Source organism: Bos javanicus, chromosome 16 (genome assembly GCF_032452875.1).
Source record: "Bos javanicus breed banteng chromosome 16, ARS-OSU_banteng_1.0, whole genome shotgun sequence".
NCBI classification, from domain to species: Eukaryota; Metazoa; Chordata; class Mammalia; order Artiodactyla; family Bovidae; genus Bos; species Bos javanicus.
Window position 1 is genome coordinate 4,157,575 of NC_083883.1, and position 13,079 is coordinate 4,170,653.

Genomic DNA, 13,079 nt, shown 5'->3' on the forward strand with positions numbered 1-13,079 from the left:
TTTTTTTTTAAAAAATAAGAAATCCAGACACATTACAAACAAAATTCTCTTTAAAAATAAAGCAATTTGAAATCTTGGAAAAGCTGTTAATTCTCAACAGAAGTATAAACAAGACCAAAAATATTTTTATCAATCTGTAAGAGCCTATGCTTTCACATCTAAACTTTCAATGTTAAAGGTTCTTTGCAATCTCAAGTACTAAACAAAAGAGGCATGATAACACTTACAAGATGAAGAAAGGAGAAACAGATTGATCTGAGTGACTTGGGAGTATTTTCAATAAGAGAGGATCTCTGGCGAATACACCAAGCTGAATTTCAAAAAACCCACTTTCTAGTCTGGGCAAGTCAGTACATCTCTGAGCTTTCTTTTTCATCTTTTACAAGTAGTAGCATTTTTAGTCCCTACCCCAAAGGTTAAGAGTCATAAAAACAAAAGTTCAAAGTGTCATACAGTCAAGTAACATCAATTCTTATCTGGTAGAAGGTAGAGCGCATTTATGTGGAAAGGGGGAGGATGAGGGTAAGCAGGTCTGGAAATTAAGAAATCTAGGTTCTAGGCCCAATATTGGCATGTATTAGCGGATGACGCAAGGCACTTCACTTGTCCAGGTCCCCACATAAAGTCACTTGCAAGATGAATTTGCCTAAATTTCTTTCTGGCTCTAAGACTTAATTTTATGCTATAAACTCGAATCCAAGGCCTAAAATATTTGAGCTCTCATTTATATGTGAGTTATATACTATAAAAGGTGAAGAGAGCAATACAGCCTGAACTACTTAGATATGTGTAGCGCACACATCTATGGAAAATCCTGCAGTAGCTGATCAATTCCACTCATTTGGAAACTGGTGTCAAGCAGCCATTAGTACATTTCTAAATCTTCTTTAAATGCTTAGGTTAACATTAAAATAGTCAGAGTAAAAACGTAAACCAGAAAACCCTCAAAATTATATACAGGCCTAAGGACAGAAACATATTCCCAAAGAAGCTGCAGAGACACTTAGCCAACTCGTGCTTTTTTTGGTTTTTGGTTTGTTTTTAAACGAGGTTGATCATTCTGATACCAGGTCAACATCTGTAATTTTTGGTTACATTCCCTCGAGTAAACAGATTCAATTACACCTTGAAATAAAAGCACTTCCCTAAGACAGAACTTTTTTTATTGCAAATTTAACAAACCACCAAACTCAAGTTTAATTATTTCTGCTTTATTATTGATCAAGAGTATGTAAAAGACTTAAAAGACAGTTACAAAGAGACTTCATCACTAAATATATAATCAGAAACCAAGTTGTTTGAAATTAATAATTTGAAAGTGACTCAAAAAAGTCTACAATATATTTAACTTCATTCTTCAATTAGGGGCAAATAAACACTTAAAAAAATTACTTTTAACATACTAAGAAAAAAGTTGTGCACAAATCCCAATGCCTACAAAAAAACGCATTAGAACGTGCTTAATGTATTTATTCCCACCTGGTGATACTAAAAAAAAAATCAAAGTTTTCAAGAGATAAAAAAATGTTCCTGTCCCAACATGTAAATCTGGGGGCACAAAATCAGGCAGAGGAGTTAAGTTACAACAGTGAAAAGTCATCAAAACCTAGTGAACTGCGGTTAGAAGGTAGAGAAAAACAAATCCATTTTCATCACGCAGTAATTTACTTCCAGAAGACAGAAGATCCAATCCAGGTGAAACAAATCTTTATTATGATAATTGTCTTATCTGTTCTGATCCTAAAGAAAATACTCTACGAAAATTGACCGGATACACCGGTTAATTATTATGCAAAAAAGTATGCATACTATAATTTGAAATATCGATTCAGACTCCGTGCCAAAATGCAGGCAGAACTCTTCCCGGTGGCGATGGTAAGGTATCAGAGATGTGGGTTGAAATTAAGCAGAAAGGCTGTCAGGTAGGTAGTGAGCACTCTCCTCACGCCCACCCGGAGCGCAGGAGTATGCAGTCCCAGCCCACCACCAGTTGGAGCGGACAGTCTAGTCTGGAGACAGAACGGTGTGCAACATTTTAAAACCCTTTCCGGGGTTCCAAACCCCCCTTTACAGCTTTAGGTCAAAATACTTCCGTTTCTCACAAAACTTGGAATGGAGAAGGGGGAAGAAACTGTTAAAATACCTAAAAACGAAACCTATTTATCCAGAAAACACTACGCCAAGTAGCCAATCCTTACATTGACAGCCTCAAGGACATTATGTTAAAAATAACATTTATTAGCAACAGCGCTCCTTCTTAAGGCCGCACCAGACTGGATTAAGCCACACCCCTCCATAAATGGCACATTCCATACAATAGCCAGGACGGCAGAGGGCGATTCCACTGGGCGCTGGGGAACGGCAAACTTGTTGACAGTCTCAGAATGAAGTCCAACGACTGCCCGACCCTAGCCCGTTTATTATTAGTTACTCGGGGGGTAAAAAGATTACAAACACACTCGAACGTGTTCGGCCACGTGAGAAGAGAGCCGGGTAGCGGGAAGGACGAGCACTCGGGATTTGGGCCGTGCAAGTTGACCCGCACCTCCCTGAGCAGGGACGATTCCAAGGGAAGGGCATTTCTAGGCGGGGGCCGGGAGCGAACTCGGGATGCGAAGTGCGCGGGTTACCCCGTTCAGAAACCCCCCAGGCGGGGCAGAGGCCGCAGTCCGCGCCAGGGCCCAGCCCCGAACTCTTCCTCCGGCCGGAGGGGAAAAGAACGCGTCCCGCCCACGCCCAGCCCCGATCCGGGAGGCGGGGCCCTGCAGAGACCCCGGAGGACGGAGGCGGGGCCCCACGGCAGCACGGCCCCTCCCGCCCGGCAGGGAGCACCCCCGTCCGCCTGAGAGAACGGGCCGCCTCCCCCCACCCCCACGCGGGCCGCGCGGGGCAGGCGCTGCACGGTGTCTCTGCCCCAACCCCCAATGAGGCCGGGCCAAGCCACCAAGCCCGCGGGGCTGGCCCCGAGGAGGTGGGGCCTGCGCGGGGGCGCCGACTTCACACCCCTCCCCCTCCGGCCCGCCCCAGTGCGGCGAGTGGGGGAGGCAGCAACGCGGCCCCGGGCCCTGCAGCGGCGCGGGGCGGGGAGGAGCCCGCGCTCGGGCGCGCGGCCGCCGCCCCCGCGCAGCCCCGCGCGCCAGCCAGGGCCCCCGCGCTCAGGGGCGCGCGCGGGGCCCGAAAGGGAGGAGGCCGCGCGCGGCGAGGAGAAGGCCGGCGCTGAGCCTCGGCACCCCCCCCGCCCCCCGCTCCCTCACCACTCACCCCAGCCCCCTCCAGCCCGTTCCAGGCCTCGGACTCCGCACTGACCTGACAGGCCGAGACATGTTCGCTGTCGAAACAGGACCGAGTCGAGGAGCCAAAGACCAGGACCCCCCCCACCCCGCGCGCTCGGCGCCCCACCCCCCCCAACTTCGGCCGAGGAGGCCGCTGCCGCCGAGCCCCGAGCTGCTGGCTTCTCAAACTCCGCCGCTCCCTGGTTCAGGGCCCCTTAACCAGACGAGCCCCCCGCTCCCCAGTCTCTTCAAAATGGATGAATCAAACCAGCCGAAAATGCGCCAAAGCCGCCGGGCAACCAAACCCACTAGGGCCTGTGGGCTCCGCCCCAGAACGACCGATCATTGGCAGCTCCTGCCAGATGCGCGGAGCTCATTGGTTCGTTTGAATAATCACGTCCCCCCAGGCTCCGCCCCGCCCGCGGAGAGGCCCCACCTCCTCCGTGAGGTCCTGTTTGTCAAGATTCTCTGAGAGCGCACGGCCGCAAAACAAAAATGGTCGCTGCTCGTCCCGCCCCCTGGTTGCCACTCCGGAGTTGCAGATTCGTCTTGGGTCGCGCCTTAGGACGACTGAGAAAAAAGATTTATGAAGGGCTCGGTGTTATTTAATGTTAGCTTAATGATACATCATTTCGCCTGTCTTGGTCATCTATAACTCCACTGACAGCAAAACCTGTGGGCTAGGCAGCTGATTCGTCAGCAAGGGGCTGCTTCTGAATTGGAGGGAAACTTCACAGCTTCAAAAATTTTGACCTTAAACCCACAAGCCCCTTCGCCTTGCTTCACCGTTAGACCTCAGGAGCCCCGCAATTGCTGGAGCAGGGAGGCAGGCCCTCAGTCAAGGAATAACTTCACCACCAATTTCCATTCTCCATTCAGGACCTTAAGATCACTTCAGGGTCATTAACGTCCCAGTGGTGGACCTTAGGGGCCTAAAAATTAGCAAGAGTGCTGGGCCAGAAGGTTTTTCTGTTTGAACCTCAGGTCCACCATTTAATAGGTGTATAGCTTTACCCCTCTGTGCCTCAGTTTTCTCATACGTAAAATGGGCAACAGTAGTACTGAATTCGTAGGATTCTTAGGGTTAAATGAGTTGATATATTAAAAGGCTTTAGGACAGTCTCTGGAACAGTAAGCGGAATGTAAGTATTTGTTATTAGTAAATTCATATTCCTAATTCCTTGGTGGGGATGGGGAAGGGGCGGGCTCAAGACTTAAGTCAAATAACTGAGGGTAACTCAGATCGTTCCATTTAAATCTATGAACATTTGTTGGAAGCATAGGACCCTCAGAAGTAGAGCTCAGGATCCTTATGGGAAAGGCCAAGACCATTGTAAAATAGACTTCAATCCCTGTCACAGGCAGCCTGTTAATAACCAACTGAAGCCACAGTCCATAAACAAACAAACCAAACCTTTACTATTGCCTCCTGAATGTCTCCTCTTGTAAACTCTGGCTTCCCTAAGGGAAAAGAATAGCACAGTCCACCAGTAAAGCGTTAAACAAGTTATATTTTCTCTTCCATGTCATGCCACCCTTTCCCCCCTGAATGTTGTTGGTAGTTAAAAAAGAAAGCATACCATTAAGTACATTCACATCTCCAGAATATTTTCAACGAAACATTATACTTAAACACTAATCCCCATTCCCTCTCTCCTCAGCCCTGGTACCCACCATTCTTCTTCCGGTCTTCATGAATTTGACTACTGCAAGGAACCTCACATAAGTGGAATCATATAGTATTTATCCTTTTGTGATTGGTTTATTTCACTTAGCATAATGTCCCTCCAGGTTCAATCATGAAGCATGTATAAAAATTTTCTGCCTTTTAAAGACTGAATACTATGTCATTGTATGTATATACCACATTTTGTTTATCCGTTCCTCTGTCAGTGGACACTTGGGTCACTTCCAGAGTTTGGCTATGGTGAATAATTGCTGCTATGAATGTAATATATAAATAGCTCTTCCAGTACCTGCTTTCAGTTTTTGGGAGTATATACCCAGAAGTGGAAATCCTAGCTCATACAGTAATTCTATTTGTAATTTTTTTGAGGAATCTCTATTCTATTTTCCATAGCAGGTGCACTATTTAACGTTCCCACCAACAGTGCACAAGGGTTCCAGTTTCTCCGTATCTTGCCAACACTTTTTTTGGTTTTATAATTTATTTACTTTTGGCTGCGCTGGGTCTTCATTGCTGCACAGGCTTTTCTCTAGTTGCAGAGCAAGGGCTTCTCTTGCTGCAGAGCACGGGTTCTAGGGTATGTGGGTTTCAGTGGTTGCAGCACATGGGTTTATTAGCTGTTGTTCCCTGGCTCTACAGTACAGGCTTAATAGTTGCGGCACACAGGCTAGTTGCTTCGCAGCATGTGGGCTCTTCCTGGATCAGGAATCGAATTCATGTCTCCTGCATTGGCAGGTGGATTATTTACCACTGAGACACCAGGGAAACCCTTGTTTTGGTGTTTTTTGATAGTATTTTTTTTTTTTTTCCTGGTGGTGGTCTTAGTGGATGTCCAAATATGTTTTCACTAAGTATTGTCATCCATTATTGTCACAATGCCAGTGCAGAGGCTGGCGTGGTGCAGTCACAGGTGACTTTCTTGGAAGCTCTTTTATTAGGTCAGATTGCTGTTATTTAGCAAATACCATTATTTGTTATTGTGAGATGAGGCAGAGGAATTCTTGTTATTCATTTATTAGGCAATGAAAGGAACTGACCAGTCTACATATCCAGGCAACTGGAAAGTTCAGAACAGGTCTTCTGGGCCTTGGCACTGTAGTTTACTTCCAGGCCTATGTACAGATGGCCACTGAAGGCTATTCCTCTTCCAAAGTGAGGGCCATATCCTCTCTCTCTCCTTAGCTTCAGCAAATAGCTTCTGTTTGCTTGTTTATTCACTCAGTATTTTTTTTTTCTCTTTTTTAAAACACTGGATACTCTTTTCATTTGTTCCAGGTACTGTTTTTTTTGTTCTTTTGGCCGCACTGTGTGGCACATGGGATCTTAGTTACCCAACCAGGGATCAAACCTGTTCCCCCTGCAGTGGAAGTGGGGAGTCTTCACCACTGGATCAGCAGGGAAGTCCCTTCACTCAGTATTTCAACAAACACTGTCTCTCAGGAAGGAAGGAAGACTTGAACTTCTAGTTTACTTTTTAGTGAGTAAGTACAGAGTTATGCCTACAAGACCCCTAGAACTGTCTCCCTAGCCATCAGGAGAATCTGAAATGCAACCTCCATGGTCAGATCCCTCCAGTGCATCCCCACACAATCTCCCCTGGACACCTGTCTCAAGCACAGCCACTCTGTAGGAAACTGAAGAAAGACACTGATCATCTGACATGTTAGATCTTAGATGCATTGAAACTGTGAAAATGAAACAGGCACAGGAGACAGAAAAGACAGTTATTCTTTCTCCCAGGAAATGAGATTTAATGGCTTTGGGAACCCAAAGTGCTTAATTTCCCCTATGATTTTAGTTACATTTTGAGAATTAGCCTTTTCCTTCTCCCCTGCATATGTTAAAGACAGTAAGAAGTAACAGTGTGGGGGCAGTGAGTCTGATAATTCTTTTCTACCCCTAACAACGACCCAGTTCCTTCAAGGATATGCTATAGTTTCTGGGAACTTTGTAAAAATTTTTGAGCACTTACTCCATGCCGGGCACTTCCAGTTCTATGGCTGCGTGAAAATCAGCCAGCCAGGTTTAAAGATAGACACTGCTTCAACATAGTTTTGGAAGTTTTAGCCACAGCAATCAGAGAAGAAAAAGAAACAAAAGGAATCCAGATTGGAAAAGAAGTAAAACTCTCACTGTTTGCAAATGACATGATCCTCTACATAGAAAACCCTAAAGACTCTACCAGAAAATTACTACAGCTAATCAGTGAATATAGTAAAGTTTCAGGATATAAAATTAACACACAGAAATCCCTTGCATTCCTACACACTAACAATGAGAAAACAGAGAAATTAAGGAAGTAATTCCATTCACCATTGCAATGAAAAGAATAAAATACTTAGGAATAAATCTCCCTAAAGAAGCAAAAGACCTATGTATAGAAAACTAGAAAACACTGATGAAAGAAATCAAAGATGACACAAATAGATGGAGAAATATACCCTGTTCATGGATTGGAAGAATCAATATAGTGAAAATGAGTATACTACCCAAAACAATCTATAGATTCAATGCAATCCCTATCAAGCTACCAATGGTGTTTTTCAGAGAATTAGAACAAATAATTTCACAATTTCTATGGAAATACAAAAAAAAAAAAAAAAAAAACTTGAATAGCCAAAGCAATCTTGAGAAAGAAGAATGGACCTGGAGGAATCAACCTGCCTGACTTCAGGCTATACTACAAAGCAACAGTCATCAAGACAGTATGGTACTGGCACAAAGATAGAAACATAGATCAATGAAACAAAATAGGAAGCCCAGAGATAAATCCACACACCTATACCACTTTATCTTTGACAAAAAAGGCAAGAATATACAATGGAGAAAAGACAATCTCTTTAACAAGTGGTGCTGGGAAAACTGCTCAACTACTTGTAAAAGAATGAAACTAGAACACTTTCTAACACCATACACAAAAATAAACTCAAAATGGATTAAAGATCTAAATGTAAGACCAGAAACTATAAAACTCCTAGAGGAAAACATAGGCAAAACACTCTCTTGACGTAAATCATAACAGGATCCTCTATGACCCACCTCCCAGAGTTATGGAAATAAAAGCAAAAATAAACCGCTGCTGCTGCTGCTAAGTCGTTTCAGTCATGTCCGACTCTGTACGACCCCACAGACAGCAGCCCACCAGGCTCCCCTGTCCATGGGATTCTCCAGGCAAGAATATTGGAGTGGGTTGCCATTTCCTCCTCCAATGCATGAAAGTGAAAGTGAAGTCACTCGGTCATGTCCGATTCTTAGCGACCCCATGGACTGCAGCCCTCCAGGCTCCTCTGTCCATGGGATTGTCCAGGCAAGAGTACTGGTGTAGGGTGCCATTACCTTCTCTGAAAAATAAACTAATGGGACCTAATTAAACTTAAAAGCTTTTGCACAACGAAGGAAACTATAAGCAAGATGAAAAGACAGCCTTCAGAATGGGAGAAAATAACAGCAAATGAAGCAACTGACAGTTAATCTCAAAAATATACAAGCAACTCCTGCAGCTCAATTCCAGAAATATAAGGGACCCAATAAAAAAATGGGCCAAAGAACTAAACAGACATTAGTCCAAAGAAGACATACAGATGGCTAACAAACACATGAAAAGATGCTCAAGATCACTCATTATCAGAGAAATGCAAATCAAAACCACAATGAGGTACCATTTCACACCGGTCAGAATGGCTGCTATCAAAAAGTCTACAAACAATAAATGCTGGAGAGGGTGCAGAGAAAAAGGAACGCTTTTACACTGTTGGTGGGAATACAAACTAGTACAGCCACTACGGAGAACAGTGTGGAGATTCCTTAAAAACCTGGAAATAGAACTGCCATATGACCCAGCAATCCCACTGCTGGGCGTACACACTGAGGAAACCAGAATTGAAAGAGACACATGTACCCCAATGTTCATCACAGCACTGTTTACAATAGCTAGGGCATGGAAGCAACCTAGATGTCCATCGGCAGATGAATGGATAAAGAAAGCTGTGGTACATATACACAATGGAATATCACTCAGCTATTAAAAAGAATGCATTTGAATCAGTTCTGAGGTGGATGAAACTGGAGCCTATTATACAGAGTGAAAAGAAAGTCGGAAAGAAAAACACCAATACAGTATATTAATACATATATATGGAATTTAGAAAGATGGTAACGATGACCCTATATGAGAGACAGCAAAAGAGACACAGATGTAAAGAATAGACTTTTGGACTCTGTGGAGAAGGTGAGGGTGGGATGATTTGAAAGAATAGCATTGAAACATGTATATTATCATATATGAAACAGATCACCAGTCCAGATTCGATGCACGAGACAGGGTGCTCAGGGCTGGTGCACTGGGATGACCCTGAGGGGCGGGATGGGGAGGGAGGTGGGAAGGGAGGGTCAGGATGGGGAACACATGTACACCCATGGCTGATTCATGTGAATGTATGGCAAAAACCACCACAGTATTGTAAAGTAATTGGCCTCCAATTAAAATAAAAAATTAAAAAAGAAACTATGTAAGGCTGTATGCTACACCAACCATAACAGAATGACAAATGTTCTTTCTTAAATACTTCAATTAAAGATTCCACATTGTCCATTAAAAGAAAAATAAAGATAGACACTGCTTCTACTGTCTACAGGAGCTCAGAAAGGGACCTGTCTTTGAAGACCCTGCCAGGAAATTAAAGAAAGATTCTCCAGAGTTGTTTTCTTTTTCCTTCTTCTTCTTTTAAAAAATCTTTTACCTCCAACCTGCTGACTCTCTGTCCCATCACAACACTCATAATAAAGGGTGAAACAGAGGAGCTGTGTATTTAGTAAGTCTTTTTGTAACCCCAGTGGCCAAAAACCTTCTTGGAGATAGGTTCATGGTTAAGAAGGATGCTTCCCTGCCTCAGGTCACAGCCAGAAAAAGAATGGGCCAAAGTCAATTTAAACTTTCTAATTCATTTTCTCAAGTGTACATTTCTTATTTTCTCAAGTGTATATTTCTTCTGCTCCAGACTTCCATCTTCCTTTCTATTCCTAAGAATGTTAAGAGCTGAGGCTTCCTTGGAGACTAAATGGTAAAGGATCCACCTACCAGTGCAGGAGACATGGATTCAATCCCTGGTCTGGAAAAATCCCACATACCATGGAACAACTAAGCCTGTGCGCCACTACTGCTGAGCCTGTGCTCTAGAACCCAGGGAACCACACACTGCAGCTACTGAAACCCTTGCGCTCTAGAGCCATGTGCCACAACAAGAGCAATGAAAAGCCTGCACACAACAAGGAAGAGCACCCCCCACTTGCCGCGACTAGAGAAAAGCCCACGAAGCAAGGAAGACCCAAAATAGCCAAAAATAAATAAAAGAATATTAAGAGCTAAGTTTAGGTGGGTTTCTGTTACTAAGACAAATAGGATGTACAACTTGACATCAGATTGAAGGAAAAAACCCCAACACTAACACTTGCTGTTTTGCTTAACAACAGTAAAATCCATAGAAAACTTGCACTTGTAACATGAAAGATAACACAGCCTTGTCCATCCAAACTGCCAGCAAACACTGTTAAGTGAACATTGCTGAACGGGGAAGCCCCAAAGTATAACAGAAAGAGCACTGAACTTGTGATGAAGAATACTGGCCCTGAGCACTGCGGTTTACTACCTAGGTGATCTTCAGCAAATTTTAAATTCTTGTGCCTCTGCTTCTTCATCTGTAAAATGGGGATAATTATGTTGGTCCTTCCCTCCTTCACGAGATTGGTATAACAATAGTAACAAAAGGAGCTCCCTTGTGAAAGCAGGTTGAACACTATGAAGCACTGTAGGAGGTAGAACGGATTACACTGTCTTCACTGAAGAGAAAAAACAAAATCCAACAGCTGGTTTATGCCTCCACTGGAACATAACAATCCTTGGGAGGAGAGTAAAGAAAAAGTGCCCACAGCTACACATGCAGAAAAGGTGACAGAAGTGATGACAGTCATCTTTTACCTCCATGAATGTCCAAAGAGGTATGTCCATACTTTGGCCACCTGATGTGAAGAGCCAACTCATTGGAAAAGACCCTGATGCTGGAAAAGATTGAAAGCAAAAGGAGGAGAGGGCGGCAGAGGATGAGACGGTTAGATAGTATCACCAACTCAATGGACATGAATTTGAGCGAACTCCTGGAGATAGTGGAGGACAGGGAAACCTGGCGTGCTGCAGTCCATTAGGTCACAAAGAGCTGGACATGACTTAGTGACTGAACAACAATAACATGTCCAAGGTGCTATCGCTCATTCTCTACTATCTCCTAACCATTCCTAGGAGTACTGTATTCTGACCACACCCAGTACAGATATGATTCTACCAACTGCTGCCAGCCTCTCTGCCTCCAATGAATTCCAGGATATTGGAGTTCCAGTCCAGTATCCTGACTGCCTAACAGACATTTCCACTTGAATACCCACAAGCTCAGTTCATCTATGGAGAAGGCAATGGCACCCCACTCCAGTACTCTTGCCTGGAGGATCCCATGGACGGAGGAGCCTGGTAGGCTGTAGTCCATGGGGTCGCTAAGGGCGATTTCACTGTCACTTTTCACTTTCATGTATTGGAGAAGGAAATGGCAACCCACTCCAGTGTTCTTGCCTAGAGAATCCCAGGGACGGGGGAGCCTGATGGGCTGCCGTCTATGGGGTCACACAGAGTCGGATGCGACTGAAGTGACTTAGCAGCAGTTCATCTATGCCAAACAAATTATCTCCCCTACCCACCTTCTTTTCCTGACTCCTCATTTCTTTCAGCAGCATCTTCTTAATCGCCTGAGCTCAAATCCTTGGTGCTGCTGACTCCACCCCAACCCTTCACTGTTTGTCTTCAACACGGAAACCTCTTGATTCTTTCTTCATTGCGTTTCTCAAATTCACTATTCACTTGCCATGTCTATTGTCACCATTCATGCTTAAATTACTGCAACAGCTTCTCTTCCCTTTTTGGAATGTGTGGTAGATACAACAGACAATACTATCTTCCTGAAGTACAGCACTCATGGCATTCCTATAAATAAAATTTCAATATGTCCTTACGGTTCTCATAATAAAGTCTGAATGCTTTATACTAACATTTAAGCTGTTGCCAGAGTTTCTCAGGCACAAGTCTAATATTATTCTACTTTAAATCTCTCCATGAACTGGGGAAAATATTTACAATATGTATGAGATACAGTTAATATCCTTAATATACAATGAGCTTTTACAAAAGCACTAAAAAAAGACAACAAAGTAAAAACAGACATTGGATACAAATAGGTGACTAACATAAGAAATAAAAATGACAACTACATTTAATCATAACCTTTTTTTTTTTTTTTAATGCCGGAGTCCAGCTCCAGCAGACAGGGAATCAGCCTGAAGAGATGAGCAGTGTCGGTGGAGAATGATGCAGCCTCTGATTCAAGGTGCGGGACTGCATGTTTATTTCAAGCTTCAGGTTCTCTTTTATACTTTGACAAAAGCATTAGGTCAAAGGTTTGACATTTTCAGTTCCCCCTCACCCAGATTTATTGTCTCATTGTTGCCCTTCAAACAGAGTTCCTGCTTCAGCGATTCTCTCAGAATTGTGTTTACTTGTGATTACATTGTAACTCATGCTTATGTCTGGGCTGCATACCACATTCCTCAGTTTATTTCTTATCTTTGTAAATCCTGCTTGCCCCTGGCTTCTAGCTATTAATAACTCTAAAATTCCTAATCCCTACAAGCTATAGTAAAATATGCTAACACTACAACATTCCTTAAGCTTTTAGCTTCTAACTATTCTTAACTATTCCTAAACCCTAAACTCAGCAAACTTTCTTTGCCACAAACATATCCCTCACAAACAGGTCTCAGGTAACAATCCTTCCCATGGCCTCAAGCTGTGGCCTAACTGCTCATCCTGGAATGTTCTTTGTAAAGATCCTTGAACAAATGTCAATGGTTAACTTTATGGATTATTCTCTGGGCACAACTGCAGAAGGCTTTGTGCCTTCTCATGCTCCTCTCAAGAACAATAAGCACCTTAACATTCTTTCCAGCCAACTCAACTGAAGAAAGGAAAGAACAAGTCAGAATCACAAGACCTAACTCTTTCATCCTGGGACTGTGCCTGTGGG

The 13,079-nt window shown here is 43.6% G+C and overlaps 1 protein-coding gene across 2 annotated transcripts in view; it reads right to left on the reverse strand.

The window, feature by feature from the left end:
- NUCKS1 (nuclear casein kinase and cyclin dependent kinase substrate 1) overlaps positions 1-3,586 on the reverse strand; it is a 31,994-nt gene extending 28,408 nt beyond the window's left edge. Inside the window, exon 1 of one of the 2 annotated variants that reach the window (XM_061382012.1) lies at positions 3,307-3,586. In XM_061382012.1, the coding sequence (XP_061237996.1) occupies positions 3,307-3,323 (17 nt within the window). In that variant the 5' untranslated portion in view covers positions 3,324-3,586. The remainder of the gene's footprint in view (positions 1-3,306) is intronic. The other variant, XM_061382013.1, reaches the window with a different exon arrangement.
- Between the last annotated feature and the right edge of the window lie 9,493 nt (positions 3,587-13,079).